The 18990-nt window shown below is 41.6% G+C and overlaps 1 protein-coding gene across 3 annotated transcripts in view; it reads right to left on the bottom strand.

Annotated features, from left to right (window-relative positions):
- The window catches only part of SLC7A2 (solute carrier family 7 member 2), a 138194-nt gene that overhangs the window by 9474 nt on the left and 109730 nt on the right, over nucleotides 1–18990 (bottom strand). For 2 of the 3 annotated variants that reach the window (XM_089669315.1, XM_089669316.1), the window contains exons 7-9: nucleotides 18466–18605; nucleotides 10898–11000; nucleotides 2218–2423 (exon numbers count right to left, since the gene is read on the bottom strand). In XM_089669315.1, the coding sequence (XP_089525441.1) occupies nucleotides 2218–2423; nucleotides 10898–11000; nucleotides 18466–18605 (449 nt within the window). Of the gene's footprint in view, nucleotides 1–2217; nucleotides 2424–10897; nucleotides 11001–17586; nucleotides 17724–18465; nucleotides 18606–18990 lie in introns of all 3 variants that reach the window. The other variant, XM_089669317.1, reaches the window with a different exon arrangement.

Below are 18990 nucleotides of genomic sequence, written 5' to 3'. Positions count from 1 at the left end.
GCCTGGATTCACCTTGCATCAACCACTCTGCTTTTCTCCCCTGCTCTCTCCGAGATGGGGTTACATCTTCATACACTACCCTGTTATAAAAGTATTGTAGAAGCACAATGGTTGGATGAGAACACTGGTGCCAGACATTTCCTTCAGCTGAGAACAGTGACTTCAGCCACAGAAAACTAGGAGCCTCTCTAATGCAGGATGTTGCACTCACAGTGGGGTCAATTCACTAAAGGGTTACTGCCTGTGGTAAGAAGGTCATATAACCAATTTTTCAGAAGTATCGCATGAAATAATAAAAGTGTCAATTCATCAAAGTAAAATATTAAATGTGAGGCAAATACAGCACATTTTTAAAAAATGTCAGGTAAATATCACCCTACAAAAGTTAATTCCCTAAGCCTGGGTTCACATACATGCAGTGCGGTATATCGCATGTGATTCGCACAGGAACCGCACTGCATTCCTGTGCAAATCACATGCGATTTGTGTGCGATGAGATTGGAGCCATACATTTTCTATGGCTCTATTCGCACCACACCCGCACCAAAAATGTGCAGGACCCTTTTTTTGGTCCACACTAGAATCGGATCGCTTTGGGTATTCACACCTATGTGATCCGATTCTGCACATCGCACTGCGTTTTGCAGACCGTTTTCGGGGTGTTGTTAACATAACATACACACGCGCAGCGGCTCGCATGAACGGGGTGCGATTCTGATGCGGTGCGGAATTAGCACTGAAAACGTTGCAAATTCTGCACCGCATCAGTGTGAACCAGGGCTAAAGAACAGACACATTCGTTATTTATCACCTGTCAGTAAGCGGTCGGTATTTAGAAAAGTACAGCATAAAAGTGAGGTGAACTCTGCAGTGGCCAGTAAATTAAAAGTATACAATGTGTCAGTGTGGAAATGTTCTGTCTTGAGCTCAAGAAAGAGCTCAAGAAAGAAAATAAATTGTAACATTTCACCAGAGGGGGATCTTTCTGTGAGTGAAATCACACCAGAATGTTTTCACAGTTTCATATTTCTGTGTGCATTTATTTCTTACTCTGGTGCAGTGTTATTTTTAATTGATTTACCGGTGCCTATATCAGAATTATATATATATTATTTCACATTTCCGGGTAGGGGGCACGCGCGCACGCACCCTACCTGCGCCATCATTCACAGCCTTGGCTGTCAGTCACCGAGTATGTCAACAAATACAGTTCTCTCCCCTGTCAGCTCCAGCACACTGCTTTGTATGGCTCTGCAAGTAGAGTGTTCTAATTTTTACATTTTCTAGTTTCTCTGGCATAGTTGGCCCTCTAGTGACAACATGTTTTAGTTATCCAATCACACAACAACTTCAACTCTCTGAAAGTGAAATAAAATATATATGTTTAAACTGATGGGTTCTGTAATGTTGTTGGCGAGGAAACACTGAGTATATTATGTGTTATTTGCTGCTTTGTGCTTCTCTAACCACAGCCCAGGCTTTGCTTACAGACTCCCTGTATATAATTTTCTCATGTACCAGACAGCCTTCTCTCCCACGTTCTGCGGTAGGCAATGTTGTTCCAAAGGAGAAAATAAAACTGTATTTTTTTCTACTTTTAGCATTACATGCCCTACGTCCTCACACCAGCGAACAAAGCAAACAAAACTGAAAAAAGTAGAAAAATAATGTTGTTAAATAAAATATTTTCCTGGTTTTATTTGGGCACATTTGTAGATGTTAGTATATAAAAATAGGAGATATACTCAGAAACTTAACAGGGGGCATTTTTTCCATTTCTATTATGGCCTCCTTTCTCTGCCTTGCAAACGATTTTACCTTTAAGACACCACAATGGAAAAACTGGTAAATCATAGCATAATAGTTTCTTTGATATGGCGGTGGACAGGGGCGGACTGACCATTCGAACATTTGGGCACTGCCCAAGGGCCCGTGGTCAGTAGGGGGCCCCATGAAATGCCCCCGGTACCTTTTTATATAGGCTTTTTTGAGTGTAGGCAAGGACACAGGGGCCCCATGATCCCCTATTGCTTGGGGGCCCCATGAATTGTCAGTCCGCCCCTGGCGGTGGACCATACTTTGGAACTTATTTACTCAACCCTAGTAAGTGGGATAAAAACCTCTGCAAACCTAGTGCAGTTATCTGTATGCATACATCAGAGCAAGCAGCACATTTCTGCTAGGACAGGAAGAAACAAAGACAGATTTCCAGCTTACCCAGCAGCCCCACTACTAAGCTGACCACAGAGGCAGACTGTTCTGTTGGCACACTGGCAGGGTACAGAAGAGAATGAAAACTAAATCCTTGTTCCTGTAGCATCATGATTTGAGACTCGTTCATCATTGATTCCCTTTCTGACACCGATAGCATTTCTTTCTCTGGAGCACCTTTAGGTTTCTCATATCCCAATCCAGGCTGATACCTGTGCAGAGGTGAACACATTATAAGTACACAAATATTAGTGTATGGATTACTAAATATAGCATTACAGTAAGTTTATAGAAAATTCAATATGTCTGAATGGCTTAAAAAATGTAAAGTGTTACTAAACCCACAACAGCAAAATCAGCCTGTATATGCAGTAAAGCATGCTTGCTATACACACTGGGGAACCTAAGGGGTTAATCCTCCGCATTGTGCAAAAAAATCTGTTTGATCCCATCTTCTCTGATCCTCCCCTTCTTTTACTGTCCCCAATCCATCTGCTGATAATACATAGTTCCGGGAGTCACCCTGCACATGCTCAGTTTAGTATGAATGGCTAGAGAGTTTTTTCCTTTGAGAGAGTGCATGTGATCAGCACAGGGCCAATAAGCACTGTTCAGACAGAGGGTCAGGAGTTATGCAGCCTCATAGGACAGTCAGAAGAGAATGAAAACTCCTCCTACAAGCTTTAACCAGTGCTCAGCTGGAAACCGATAGAAGTCACAAGACTGCTCTAACTGCTGATGAGAAAAGGTATTTAGCAGTTTATATTTACTAAAATTATTGGATTTCCATGTTCTGTGTACTGTGGGAGACCAGATATAGTGAATGCAGGGTCCTGGGTTTAGTAACACTTTAAGTCCACCTCCTTTAGTGTACCTGCTTTTTATTTTATGAGAGCCCTGGACGGGAAGTGGTTAGCTGCTATTATTTTTTTTTTATTTAACAGTAATAGTATTAGGGAAAGGAAGTTCTTTAACCACTTCAAGTCCAGACACATTTACCCCCTTCCTATTCAGGTCAATTTTCACCTTTCAGAGCTATCACACTTTAATGACAATTGCGCGATCATGCAACACTGTACCCATATGAATTTTTTAGCATTTTTTGAGACAGATAAAACTTTATTTTGGTGGTATTTATTCACCACTGGGATTTTTATTTTTTTTTTGCTATATAAATGAAAAAGTCCAAAAATTTTGAAAAAAAGTGTTTTTCTTATAAAATTCTTCATAAATCTTGGCCAAAATTTATTTAGTTATCTGTTTAGTAAAAAAGAAAAACCTAATTTTTTTTTACATTTTTATTTTATTTATATTATTTTTTTTTTATTTTTTTTAACATACTGTCACCCTAGCAGTAAAGTGTCACCATAGTGACAATGTACTGCTTGTCGGAGGTGATGATCATTTTTTTTTTACACTGATTGCTTTTACACCCATAAAGGCTGTAAAAGCAATAATTTCTCCTTCTCTCTGACTGCATTCTTGCAGCCATTGAGAAATACTGTGAGAGCTGTGATTGGTCACAGCTTGTCACATGGTAAAAGGCTGTTGTGAATAGCTTTGTTCCATGTGACCTCTGTGATCATTCACAGATTTCACACGTCAGGAAGTAACATCTTGTTTACTACTATTCATGTGATCACTGATTGGCCAATCAGTGATCACATGATCAAGACCTCACACAGAGGTCCTGAGGACACAGCAGGCACCAGATCGCGGTGCCGCACGCTCCCAGGAAGAGCACACAGGCTGTAAATGGGGCACCGTTTATGAACGGCAACCCACTCCTGCACTACTCCCGTCCGGCCGTTTATGTACATAGGCTGGATGGGAAGTGGTTAGCTGCTATTATTATTATTTTTTTTTTGTTTTTTTAAACATCCATTTTAGCACTTAGGCACTTTCTTCTTACCTATTTAGTGTGTTGAGTTCTAGATGACTGGGAGGTGAAAGGGTAAAGTTAACTTATCTGTAATAGCATACTGCCACCAGGCATGTATGGAGACTATTATTAGCCATATGCAAGCAGCCTATAGGTACAACCATTAGATATTTAAATTCATGGACACATGTGGATTGATTTACAGTTTAGAGTGCAAACTCTGGTGCAGCTCTGCATAGAAACCAATCAGCTCCCTGGCTTTCGTTAAAGCTTAACTGAGCAAGCTGAAGTTATTTATTATTTAATAATTTTAGGTACTTATATAGCGCTGTCAATTTATGCAGCGCTGTACATATACAGTGGGGCAAAAAAGTATTTAGTCAGCCACCAATTGTGCAAGTTCTCCCACTTACAAAGATGAGAGAGGCCTGTAATTGGCATCATAGGTAGACCTCAACTATGAGAGACAAAATGAGAAAAAAAATCCAGACAATCACATTGGCTGATTTGGAAAGAATTTATTTGCAAATTATGGTGGAAAATAAGTATTTGGTCACCTACAAACAAGCATGATTTCTGTCTCTCACAGACCTGTACCTTCTTCTTTAAGAGGCTCCTCTGTCCTGCACTCATTACCTGTATCAATGGCACCTGTTTGAACTTGTTATCAGTATAAAAGACACCTGTCCACAACCTCAAACAGTCACACTCCAAACTCCACTATGGTGAAGACCAAAGAGCTGTCGAAGGACACCAGAAACAAAATTGTAGACCTGCACCAGGCTGGGAAGACTGAATCTGCAATAGGCAAGCAGCTTGGTGTGAACAAATCAACTGTGGGAGCAATAATTAGAAAATGGAAGACATACAAGACCACTGATAATCTCCCTCGATCTGGGGCTCCACGCAAGACCTCACCCCGTGGGGTCAAAATGATCACAAGGACGGTGAGCACAAATCCCAGGACCACACGGGGGACCTAGTGAATGAGCTGCAGAGATCTGGGACCAACGTAACAAAGGCTACCATCAGTAACACACTACGCCGCCGGGGACTCAGATCCTGCAGTGCCAGACGTGTCCCCCTGCTTAAGCCAGTACATGTCCGGGCCCGTCTGAAGTTTGCTAGAGAGCATTTGGATGATCCAGAAGAGGATTGGGAGAATGTCATATGGTCAGATGAAACCAAAATAGAACTGTTTGGTAGAAACACAACTCGTCGTGTTTGGAGGAGAGAGAATGCTGAGTTGCATCCAAAGAACACCGTACCTACTGTGAAGCACGGGGGTGGCAACATCATGCTTTGGGGCTGTTTCTCCGCAAAGGGACCAGGACGACTGATCCATGTACAGGACAGAATGAATGGGGCCATGTATCGTGAGATTTTGAGTGCAAACCTCCTTCCATCAGCAAGGGCATTGAAGATGAAACGTGGCTGGGTCTTCCAACATGACAATGATCCCAAACATACCACCCGGACAACGAAGGAGTGGCTTCGTAAGAAGCATTTCAAGGTCCTGGAGTGGCCTAGCCAGTCTCCAGATCTCAACCCGATAGAAAACCTTTGGAGGGAGTTGAAAGTCCATGTTGCCCAGGGACAGCCCCAAAACATCACTGCTCTAGAGGAGATCTGTATGGAGGAATGGGCCAACATATACCAGCAACAGTGTGTGCCAACCTTGTGAAGACTTACAGCAAACGTTTGACCTCTGTCATTGCCAACAAAGGATATATTACAAAGTATTGAGATGAACTTTTGATATTGACCAAATACTTATTTTCCACCATAATTTGCAACCTACCTATGATCCCAATTATAGGCCTCTCTCATCTTTTTAAGTGGGAGAACTTGCACAATTGGTGGCTGACTAAATACTTTTTTGCCCCACTGTATATTGTACATTCACATCTGTCCCTGACCCTCAAGGGGAGTACAATACAAGGTCCCTAACTCATATTTATATATACACATACACAATTTACCTTCCACCATGTTTTTGGAGTGTGGGAGGAAACCGGAGTACCCAGAGGAAACCCACACAGGCACAGAGAGAATAGGCAAACTCCAGGCAGGTGGTGCCATGGTTGGGATTTGAACCAAGGGCGCTAGTACTGCCAGGCAGAAGTGCTAAGCATTTAGCCACTGTGCTGCCCATAATTAGAAGCTGATTGACCACCATGCACAGCTGCACCAGATACTGCTCTCTCCAGTTTTAGTAAATCTACCCCATTATGTGTTATAATACCATCCAAATATAATAATAATTATGATTCATCAATGGACTACAGTGGCAAAATCCAAAAATGATTTGCCTACCCAACCATGAATATGCAAGATGTTGACCAGTTTTGTTTACTTGAAAGAACTAAGCGATTAGTTGCATACAGGTATCCAAGTTTGAAAAATGAAAAGCATATTTTGAAGATATATATCAGTAGTAGAGTACTGTAATCCGTCAGATAATGCAGAAGGTTTACCCTTTATTACCTAACTAAACCTATTAAAGGAGAAGTTAGAGGGAAGCTCTTTTGGTCCTACTTCTGTAGGTCACAGGAGCGCAGTTTGTTTTGCACTCCTGTGACCCGTATTCAGCTGACATTGGGCTAAAGTCCCCTGTTGGCTGACATCACTCAGCCGGTCCAGGCTTTTGAGACATCCCATGTCGGGAGCCATCCAGATGCCTGACTGGCAACTGGCTTAGCCTCCCTTGCCCTCTGCACAGCCTGGTGGTCCAGTGAGCGCTAGAGGGACAGAACAGAAAGCCAATGACTGACAGCAACCGGCTCTCTGCTCACTGAAGACAGAGAACTGAGCAATCAAAGACCGGTGATTCTTAGTCATAGAGGTGCAGAAACAGATGCAGCATCGGACCATCCACCTAGGTGAGTATGATTGTTTGTTTTGTTTAAATCCCATATTTCTCTTTTAAAGATGTAAGCTTTGGGGATACCCCAGATCCCTTATTTAGACATTATATATGAATCTAAGTTGTTCCAAAGGCATGCCTCTTTTAGATGCACTGTTTCCATTGATACCTTGAAATTAACTTAATTAATGAATTTACTAGGTTTTGCTGCTACTTGGGACTGTATTAGAGAGATATTGTCTTATTTCCTGTTCTAGTACTAGGACACAGACCACAAAAATTGCTGACAGGGTATCTAACCCTTCCTCAACTCTATTCAAAACAAAAAACCCACTTTAAACTATACTGCACTGTATGAGAATAACAATGGTGTAATTCTAGTGGTTTGTAAATTCAGCCTGAGCTATTGGGCTCTGTAAACAACAGGATTTGTTCAACTGAAGGTAAGGAAGACACTGAAAAATATGTTCTACCTGCTGACTGGATATTAATGTATGTCCAGCTAAATCAAAATCTGCATTTACAGATTTTGTTTTCTTTAGCAAAAATACAGTAGAAAACATTGGATGGCTTTCACCCTGATTCCCACCCTTTATTCCCCTGGTTTACAATTTACGTTCAGGGATGAGATCATCAGGCTGTTTGGTTTAAATATGAAGAAATAACAAACACTGATTAATTTTCTTTTATATTATACAGTATATCCTGAAGCAAACCATGAGAAAAAGTACACAACGGGGTTGATTTACTAAAACCGGAGAGTGCAAAATCTGGTGCAGTTGTGCATGGTAGCCAATCAACTTCAGTTTGTTCAATTGCACTCTCCAGATTTAATAAATCAACCCCAAAGACTTTTAAATGTTTTTTTTAAATTAATGATAGAATTATAAAATAATGAAGGTTTTACCAAGTCAGCCAGTCGCACAAGCATTAATTATATTGTTACTGTCGTAGGCATAATTTTCTGCTCAGGACAGCTGCAAGGGCAATTAAGGATACGTTTAAATTTGGAATGCACAAAGGGGAATAGAGCGACAGAGACTGGACAGACTGAAAAGTGAATGCAAACGCTAAAGCTGATGTCAGCTTTTCAGTTACAGTGACAATAGATTTTTCCAATGAACAGCACATACCATTTCTTATAATAAATGCTATAACCAACGTGTTTGCCTAGTTAAAAATAAATGTGTTGTTTTTGTTTATAATTTATTGTGCTCACAAATTTTGTTTATAAACTTTTTTATTTTTTTTCAACTTTTGTTCTTGTCAGGTAAATATGAAATATTGCAAATTGCAATCTCTTATTTACATAAACAGCCAAAAGCTGGAGCTCTGAACTCCTTTTCACATGTCTACCTGTATTTTCTGAGCTGCTATGTTAAAAAAATTCCTTCCTGGAGAAAGAGAGCCTGAAAGTTAAAGCGGAGCTCCACCAAAAGGGGAAGTTTCGCTTTAAGGACTGCTCCCCATTAAGGATTGGCACCTTTGGGGGGCGGGGAGCGGGTACCCAAATTTGAAAAGTACCCGCTCCCACTTCCGGTCTGACCGCCTAGGCATCAGAAACGGAAGGTGTTCTCCCTCCGTCCCTGTAGTCTTTTGGGATACATGACAGGTCCCAGAAAACTTCAGGACCAGTCATGAAGTGCAGCGCTACTCCCGCATGCGCAGTGGCTACCCGGCTGTGAAGCCGCAAGCAGTCACAGCCAAGTGCCCACACTGAAGATGCCGGCCTCCAGGAATACTGGATGGCTGGTGAAACGGGTTGCAGGGGACACACAGTGGGACCGAGGGACAGGTAAGTGGCTGTTTTTTAAAAGTCAGCAGCTACAGTTTTTGTAGCTGCTGACTTTTTTTTTTTGACAGGGTGAGTGGAACTCCGCTTTAACAGTTTCTGTGGTAGATCCAGAGATGAAGAGTGATAAGATGTTCAAGATGCTACACAGTCTCAGCCTGCTTCATCCTTGTTCCTACTGATCAATGATGTTGTCCATCAGACTATAAGGGCCAATAGGTAGCCTTGGCAGACGGGATGTATGGATGTGTGTGGGCATCTTTTATCTTACAGGAAGAAGCAAGATTTGCACAACATTGCAGATACCTTTATCTCTTGATCATTTTGTTTTTGATCACCCTTGTTACAGTCAATCAGGAAACGAAGGGTAATCATTCCCAACCAGGAGTTCCAACCTCTCCCCCATCATAACATACAAAAAAATGAATTGGGCTTCCACTTTTCTAATCTTTTATCTGGTATAGCAAATGTTCAGCACATGGCTGTGATTAATCAATAACACAGGCCAGGCTATGTGTTTTTTGAGATTTATTCTCAGGTGTAACCATACATATCAGGAGATACTGTACAGCATTGTGCTTAAACCAGACAAATAGTGTAGTGAGTTGGGGTCCCTGGAGAATGTCTTCCTTCCTTTCTGTGTGCATCCATCATCTATCTTATGGGGTATACAATACATATTGTACCAGGTTTTCAGCTGCAACTTTATGCTGACTGTATCTATTAAGCACAATGGCTGATTGCAAAGGGATAAATGGAGTCAGATATGTATTTGCAGAGTTGATCAGTAGAACTGTGACTTAGATTGTGCCTTGTGTCAGAAATGATCAATCCCAGCATATACTCTACTCTACCTTCTGATAGACACATGTCCAAATCTGTCTTTTAAAGAGTATTAGTGTTCTAAAAGTCTGGTAAATATATAATCTGCTTGTAAATTATTGCCCTAACAACACAGCGCCATTCTTCGGGTTCCTCAGCTTTGCCAAAACTATAGCAGGAATGACCTATCAAGTAAGCTTCTTTCGTGCAAAATGCATTCAGGATCTAACTGTGATCTTGCTACTGTGTATGCCGTGAAACCTCAGATTCAGCAAGATATTCATGGAGCTATAACTTTTTTTCTAACTTGTTTTTGTGCTATAAAACAGAAGTTCTGGCTGTGATGCACAGCTGGAATTGTAGGGGTACTTTGGAGTGATATTTGGTTAAATGTGTGACATCTATATATCATCAGCTTGAAAAATGCAATGCTGTACTCCCCAGTATTTTGTCAGAACGATTTTACTTTTGTTCTTACACTGTAAAAATGAAATATGAGCAACCAGCAGAAACAGCTATAAGCTATATTTCTTAGAAAGATTTAGCATTATAAAAATATATGAGGGTTGATATCAGGGGTGGACTGACAACTCATGGGGCCCCCGGGCAATAGGGGATCATGGGGCCCCTGTGTCCTTGCCAAACTCAAAAAAGCCTATGATAAAGGAACCAGGGGCATCTCATGGGGCCCCCTACTGACCCCAGGCCCTCGGGCAGTGCCCGAGTTTCCACATGGTCAGTCTGCCCCTGGTTGATATACTAAAGGAAAATAAGCTATTCACTTTTCAAGGGATTTTTCCTTTAGCTTAATGATGGTGGAAAAAATTCACTTGCAAATGACACCCAATCATGTGCAATGGAGATAAAAAAACACAGTATTTTTTCTTGCACATGATTGGATGAAGGAAGTCAGCAATGCTTCACCACATTCACTAAGCTAAGGGAAAAATTCACTTGCAAAGTGAATACCCTGTTTGCCTTTAGTAAGTAAACCCCATAGGGTTCAGGTTTCCTGGAATAGTTGCATTAGAAAAAAAAACACTAGAAGAACTAGTAAGCAGCAGGGGCGGACTGACCATTCGGGTACTCGGGCACTGCCCGAGGGCCCAGGGTCGGTAAGGGGCCCCATGAGATGCCCCTAGTACCTTTCATAGGCTTTTTTGGGTGTGGTTTTAAGTGTGGGTGAGGATTGATTTACTTTTGCCCAGTGGCCCCATGAGTTGTCAGTCCTCCCCTGGTAAGCAGGTAGATCTAAGAACATAAAATGTCACTCTCCCACTTTCCTTTCTGTAATAGAAAATGACATAAATAGTATGTACTGTACCGGAGAATAAGAACACAGGCTGCTACAAGAGAATAGGCCAGGAGTGTTCCGATGGACATCATGTCAACCAAAGCTTTTAGGTCAAACAGAAACGCCATTATGGCTAAAAAGACAGAAAGTGAAGCATGTTAGCATTTAGAATGTGAGTAGAATCATTTACAGTAGAATCTAGGACTGGAAATATATTGATATGATTAGCCTATTTACATTGATTTAGATCATATTTTTTCATGACCTTAAAAAACCCTAGAATCCACAGGAAACATCACATCAAGACATACTTGAATCAGTACAGGTGTTAGAGGTTCAGGGGAATGACTGTATTTATGCCCAAACTAAACTTAAGTTTGTTGCCTGAGCCAAAACTGGTAACTGTAGAATGAACTCTTAATTTGAATTGCAAAAAGAACCTGTGGGCTTTACATTTACAGTGTGAAAACAAATCACATTTAGAGCATGAAGTGACATCTACTGGCCCCTAAGGCTATGTTCACACTTGACTTTATTTCTAACTCCTGCCAAACACCCCTATAGCATTTGGCATGCGTTAGACAGGCATTTGGGAAGCATTTTTAACGCTCCCCAAATGCCCCATGCGTGTTTTTGAGGTGTTTGATAGGCATTTGCAAAGCTTTAAAACCGCACCACAAATGCCTATAATGAAGTTTAATGGTATTAACGCCTCGTAAACGCTCCACAAATGCTCTGCAAACTCCTGCCAGGCATTTGAGAAGCGTCACCTTAGACTTGAATGGGAGGCTTCAACTCCTCCTGACTCAGCATGAGGTGTCAGTTTTGCACTGTGTGCTGCCATGTGCAGAATTTTCATAGGCGTTTGAGAAGCGTTAAAAACGCTTCCCAAAGGCTTGTCTGACGCCAGCTGACAAAGCTAGTGTGAACGTAGCCTAATACATATTTCTACTAAAGTAATGATCTGGTAGAATATTTAACAGCTGGAGAGCCTTTTATGAGTTAATAAAAGTATCAGACTAAAGGATTAACTAAAAATACAGTGGAGCACATTGTGAGAACAAATCTTAAGAAAAAAAACTACATTTAGTTCTTATGAGCCTAAAGTATTTTGCTTTCTTAAACGTATTGCTATTGACATCCTATAGTCTCCACTCTCCAGAGAACATACAAAAACATGGGATTCCACCAAAAAGTAGGCCAATTTGAATTTCAGATGTCGATCTTTAGTGCCTCAGTGGTTCCCATTCAGTCATAAATAGTAGAAATGATTTTCTTTGGAAACAGACTTCACTTACTGGTACTTCTTGTCATGTTTAGAATTAGCATCCACATTAACAGATTGTTTCATATTCTTTGTATAGAATACACTAACAATACACATGCAAAAATGTCTTGCCAATTCCAAAGCAAGCAACACCATATTGTGTACATGTATACACACAAATCTGCAAAATGGCCATCATGTTTTGTTTATTACTTTAGCAAGTAATGGTCATTTAAGCTTTTTTTTTTTTTTTTTTTTTACACATTTGGCATTCCTGATTACTTTAGATGCAGGATAGGCTTTAAGACTAATTCCACTGGGCTGATATGGGAGTGGTTCATTCAGTTGTATCTACAGTAAATCATGATGGACATTTTACATACACAAAATCACCAGCAAAGTACAAATCTGTAGCATGCAACACCATTTACTCTGTCCTCTTTCCACTCTAAACTGCAAACAATCTCCTAAATCTCCCACTGTTTTGCTAGCTATACAACATAGCCAAAGCTAGAAAAACACTCACTTCTTTGGCATAGATAGATATGACCAAAACATTATTCTTGATGGCCTGAGAGCAAGGGCGGACTGACAACTCATGGGGCCCCCGGGCAGTAAGAGATAATGGGGCCCCCTGTGCGCCCGCCTACACTCAAGCCACACCCACACAACACCCTACCTACATATTGCAGCTCAGCTGCATAGAAGGGGCATTTAAATATTTACTGCAGCAAAGACTGCATGAATGTTCCAGTCTTCTTTCGGTAAAAGCCACTGGGCACTTCCAGGTTTAAAGATGGCTACCACGTGGGGGAAGTGAAAGAGAAAGGGGAGTGAGAGAGTGAAAAAGAGGAGGGGTGTGAGAGAGAGAGAGAGAGGAGGAGGAGGAGTGAGAGAGAGAGGAAGGAATGAGAGAGGAGGGGTGTGCTTTAAATTGCGCTAAAAATTGGGCATGGCTTAAAAGGGGTGTGGTTAAACAGTGTCCGAGATTATTTATATAGTGCAGAATGAGGTAATGTTAAATAGGGAATGTACAGTGTGGAGTGTATGACAGTGGGTAGTATGTACAGGGAGAGGAGTGCAGAGTGTATGACAGTGGGTAGTATGTACAGGGAGAGGAGTGCGGCGTGTATGGCTGTGGGTAATACGTTTAGGATGGTGTCAGTAGGTGGTGTCAGTAGTTATTTACAATTTTTTTTTTACAAATTGTTTTATTATTTTTATCATTTTTTTCAAAATGCTTTTGGGTGGCTAGTGGATGGTGCCAGTAGAGAAATGGCGTGGGTGTCAGAATGTTTTAATTTTTATTATCTAATTGTTTAATTATTTTTACAATTTATTTCTGTAATATTTTTTTCACAATGATTTTGTGGTGGCAGTGGACAGTTAAGGAAGGGAGTGAACAGGGAGCACTAGTATATGTTGGGCTGTCACTAGATTGGGATGAATAAACAGAACCTGTACCCCCTTATATCGGAAAGAAGGGAATGGATAGAGGGAAGGAAGGAAGAAAAAGGGAGGGAGGGAATGGATAGAGTGAGGGAGGGAATGGATGGAGGTAGGAAGGGGAGGGAAGGAAGAAGGGGTGGGAGGAAAGAATGAAGGGAGGGGATGGAAGAAGGAAGGGAAGAAAGAATAGGGAGGGAGGGAATGGATGGAGGAAAGAAGGAATGAAGGAAAGAAAGAAAATGGATGAAGGAAGGAATGAAGGAAGGAAGGAAGGAAGGAAGGAAGGAAGGAAGGAAGGAAGGAAGGAAGGAAGGAAGGAAAAGGGAGAGAGGGAATGGATGAAGAAAGAGGAGGGAAGAAAGGAGGGATGGGAGGAAATAATGAAGGGAGGGATGGAGGAAGGAAGGGAAAGAAGAAAAGGGAGGGAGGGAATGATGGAAGAAGGAAGGAAAGAAAATGGATGGAGGAAGGAATGAAGGAAAAGGAAGGGAGGAAGTTAGGAAGGGAGGGAGGGAAGGAGGGAATGGATGGAGGAATAAAGGGGGGGGGAAGGAAGGGGAGGGAAGGAAGGGAAGGGAGGGAAGGAAGGAAAGAATGAAGGGAGGGGGTGGAGGAAGGAAGAAAAGGGAGGGAGGGGATGGATGGAGGAAGGAAGGAAATGGATGGAGGAAGGAATGAAGGAAAGGGAGGGAAGGAAGGAAGGGAGGAAAAAAGGAAGGAAGGAAGGAAGAAAAGGGAGGGAAGGAATGAAGGAGGGGGCGGGAAGGAGGAATGAAGGAAGGAAATGAAAGGAGGGGAGGGAGGAAAGAATGAAGGGAGGTGATGGAGGAAAGAAAGAAGGGAGGGCGAGGGGGGAGGGAGAAGGAGAGGGCGAGAGAGAGAGAAAGAGAGAGAAAGAGAGAGAGGGGGAGGGAGAGAGTGAGAGAGTGAGAGAGAGAGAGATGTGGATGACCTGGTACATTCAGAAGCATCACAGAGCTGCCCATCTGGACAGGGGAGGCAGAGCAGATCCTCTCTCCTCTGCCATGGAGGATGGGGGAGGGGCTGGACACTGTCAGAATCAGAGACCTGCGAGGGGGGGGGGGGGTGCTGAAGAGCACGGGGGGGGGTCAGGAGGGAATTCCAATGCACAGTCAGGGATGATCGGTGCAGGGAAGGGACAGTGACAGTTCCGATCTCCCTGCATGGATTTCAACGAGGCAGCTGGAAGCCTCTCCCTCCTGCTGCTTTCAGCTGCTTCATTGAAATCCATACAGGGAGATCGGTGCTGTCACTGTCCCTCCACTGCATCAATCACCTCCGACTTTGCTCCTGATACATATCATCCATGGGGGGGGTGCGGGGTGTGTGCGGTGAAAACCCCACACCCATGAATGATATGCCTCTCACCTTCCCACTGCCCACCAGCTCCATCACCAGCACAGTGTCCGGACCCATCACTCGACTCACTCTGCCCCCATGTGAAGTGACAGGTGAGCTACTTCTGGGTCGGGGATCTGAGCCTGCCTCCTCCTCCGCTCCCCACACTTTCACTGGACAGTGATCCTCTCACGGGCCCCCTACTGACCCCAGGCCCTCGGGCAATGTCCGAATGCTCAGTCCGCCCCCTGTCTGAGAGTAATTTGTAAAATAAAATTCTTTGAGTAAGCTCAGAAACAGATGGTAGAAATGTGACATTCTATAGAAAATAGATGGGTTTGCTGACTTTTTCTTGTAGAATATCTTGTTATTTATATATTTTAATTATTCATAAAGAATATTAAATGGTAACATAATACTAAAGTAGAGTTCTCTTTACAAGTTTTCATAGATGAGCAGACACTGCTAATACTTTTTTTTTAGAGATGCATAAATGGTGAAAACTGGGAAATGGCTAATTCCAGAAAGGTGCATTAGCGTGATTTGCAAACATTTGACTTAAGATGGACATACATAGATCAAAATTTGGCTGGTTCAGTGGGGAACAGCTGAATTCCGATCCAAGTCCTGATTATTTGGGTTGTGGTACTTCTATGGGGACATTATGAGTACATAAAGTACATAACACAATCCCTGATTTCTAAACACATGGTAAATGTTATTGCTGACAATTAACCACTTGCCCTCCAGAGGATTTACCCCCCTTCCTGACCAGGCCATTTTTTTGCAATACGGTGCTGCGTTATTTTAACTGAAAATTGCACAGTCATGCAATGCTGCACCCAAATGAAATTTGCGTCCTTTTTCCCCCACAAATAGAGCTTTCTTTTGGTGGTACTTGATCACCTGTGCGGTTTTTATTTTTTGCAATATAGAGAAAAACGAACAACAATTTTTAAAAAAAATATAAACTATATTTCTGCCTTTTTGCTATTAAACATGTCCAGTAAAAAAAAAATTTAAAAATCAAATTTCATCATAAATTTAGGCCAAAATGTATTCTGCTACATGTCTTTGCTAAAAAAAAATCCCAATACGTATAAATGATTTGGTTTACGTGAAAGTTATAGCGTTTACAAATGGCTGTATATATACTGGAATTTTTTTTTCTTATTAGTAATGGTGGCGATCAGCGACTTATAGCGGGACTGCGGAATGCATTCTGACAGTGGGGGAACTGATTGGGGTCACTGACATCCCCAGTGACACCAGTACAGTGATCAGTGCTAATAAAAAGCACTGACTCTGTACTAATGGCACTGGGCAGGAAAGGGTTAACTTGAGGGGCAATCAAAGGGTTAACTGTGTGCTGTGGTTTTTTTACTATGTGGGCTGTGTGTGCTTTACACTGTAAGCAAACTGCTTTGTATGGCTCTGCTATACTATGTAGAGCCATACAAAGCAGTGTGCAGGAGCTGACAGGGGAGAGATCTGTATTGTTAATATATAGGTCTCTCCCCCATTGGTAATACTTGGAGATCGCCGGATGCAGGCAGGGAATCATCAGCCGGGACCCAGTGATTGATAGCCGAGGCCGCAAATGGCAGCACGGGTAGGGCATGCGCGCCCCCTACCTGGAACTGCAAAATCTATGTGTACAGTATGTGATTATGTGCACCCGTGCCGCCCTGTAGCAGTATTTCTGCTATAGGGTGGCACTGAAGCAGTTAAAGAGATGACGGTTGAGGACACAAGTAAATAGTGGCTATCAATTTGTTGTAGACTGCAAGTTTGTAGATGTCAGATATTCTTTATGTCACACATATACATTAGACATTTTGTAAGTAGAAATCAGTCTAATAACTTTTCCCTCTGCTCTTGCTACTACCCCCTTTTTGGGCTGGAGGTCAGAGTGTCGTTATGACTTTTGGGACAATAACTAGCATTGTGCCCTTCTCTTACTCTTCTTCTAGTAACTTTTGGTAATGGGCACCTGGGTGGACACACTCAATCTATTCACATAAGTACAGGATTCTTATGTCCAATTGCTTACCCTGGGTTTCTTTGTTACATGTATGTTTTTCTGATTGTGCATATACATGGGTGTGACAATTCCCTTTGTAGACGCTGTTTGTTAGACAGTACTTTGTCTTTGTATTGGCTTGAAAAGTGTATTTTGTATGTGCAATTTTTTCAATAAACTAATGTAAAAAAAAAAATCAGTCTAATACTTACTAAGATCATTGGCTATTCCCCATAGTTTAATGCTGATGATATACGAATCAATATGCTAGGTGCACAGTCATACTGATTGAGTCCAGCTATAGGCAACATGTACACTTTAACAGCATTCCATATGTTAATAGATGTAATAATAATAATAAAAAAAATTATAATGCATGCATATAGACCTTTGATTAAGAAGTAGCAATTGTCAAAAAAAGACTAAGAGGATTTTAATAATGATTAATTAACCTGTCAATTATGTACAATTAAGTCTGATTTTGCTTAAATCTTAAATTAAGACAGTAGCTCACCCAAGACCTACATGCATGAGAAGGCTAGAAGCAGGTTCCGTAAACTAACTTGCATGCAAACCTCTATGAGCCCGTTCCAAGAAGTCCTGTTTTTAATCACATCTTACCAGAGATCACACCTGCAGTCAACGTGGCAGCAACTGGTGACTGCCTTTCACTCACGTTGGAAAGAAATTTAAATAGTAAACCGTCTCTTGCCATGGCAAACAGAATTCGGGGAAGAGGAAACATAGAGCCCAGCAGGCTAGAATAGAAAAATGATGGATGTTGAAAAGTTGCCTTTAGCACTATAGAACTACAAGGGTGTACTCTAAGCAAGCCCAAAAGGAAATGAAACAAGGCTTGTTAAGTAACTCATATACCCTTGGCACCACAGGTACCTAAAGATTATTACTAATTGTCCGGTACTTAAAGGTCACATCCACTCCAAACTAATACTGCATTTTTGTGCAGACAAGCAGATACTCAGCTTCTAATATCTCTCAGGAGCACTAAAGAGAGATGTCTCTGTCATAATTCCACTCCCTTGCAGAAGCCATTGTGAAAGCATCACAATCTGGTCGATGGATTTACCATTTAATTATTTGTTTTACCTGCTTGGCTTAATATTAACTGCAAAGGGTGTTTGGGGTTGTGAAATTTGGCAGAGAGATCCAATTACAGCAGTCCACAAGAAATAAAAGGAAAAAGTAGACAAATTAACCCACCAGCATCTAGTCACAGCTGAAATCATTTCTTATGGATGGACAAAGTTTTAGCTTTATGTGGTTGTCAAGGGTACATTTTAAAATATGATGGAGGAAAGTTTAAAAATAAATTTAGGATGTAAAATGGATATGAGTACAGCATGTGCAGGGAGAGTTCAGAGCTTGGAGAAACTGAAACAAACAAAGCAAGCAAAATGTCATTTTGTCATCAATTTACACAGTAAAACATGTTTCCTTTCTTTGTACCATTATTAAAAATGTACTTCTGAGGGATCTCACCTGCCACTGCACCAGACGACAGGGTGGCAATTACAGGGGTCTTCGTCCTGGGACTGATCTGAGCTAGGGATTTGAAAAGCAAGCCATCCTCCGCCATAGCATAGATTACACGGGGCATTGGAAAAATGGATCCGAGCAGACTGAATAAAGATCAAACACATGCAACAAGGCAAACACTGGTCATGCAAGACTGTGAGACAGGAATTAATTGATAATTACAGTTAACTGGCCACCACCACAGTAAACAAAGCCTTGTGATTATAGAGAATTAAAGGAGCTAGTAGCCTAGAACATCAGAAGAAGTAAGCCTTCAACTTTCACCCATCCTAATCCAAGCAGGTGTCACTGTACATACAGAGCATTCCTGATGCCTTCTTTACCAAGTTTTGGGAGATTTTAACCCTTAAAGTATCAGTCTATCCAAAACTAATATTTCATTTTTTTATCTTTAGAGGACTCCAACTAGGTTTCTTTCAACTTCTCAGGGTCCTTCTACTTTGGGTGCCTCATGTTTACTGTTAAAGA

This window comes from Staurois parvus, unplaced genomic scaffold (genome assembly GCF_062004578.1).
Source record: "Staurois parvus isolate SC_StPar_1 unplaced genomic scaffold, SC_StPar_1.0 ptg000071l, whole genome shotgun sequence".
Taxonomy (NCBI): Eukaryota; Metazoa; Chordata; class Amphibia; order Anura; family Ranidae; genus Staurois; species Staurois parvus.
The sequence above is the reverse complement of the archived record's forward strand: the minus strand, read 5'-3'. Positions and strand labels throughout refer to the sequence as shown.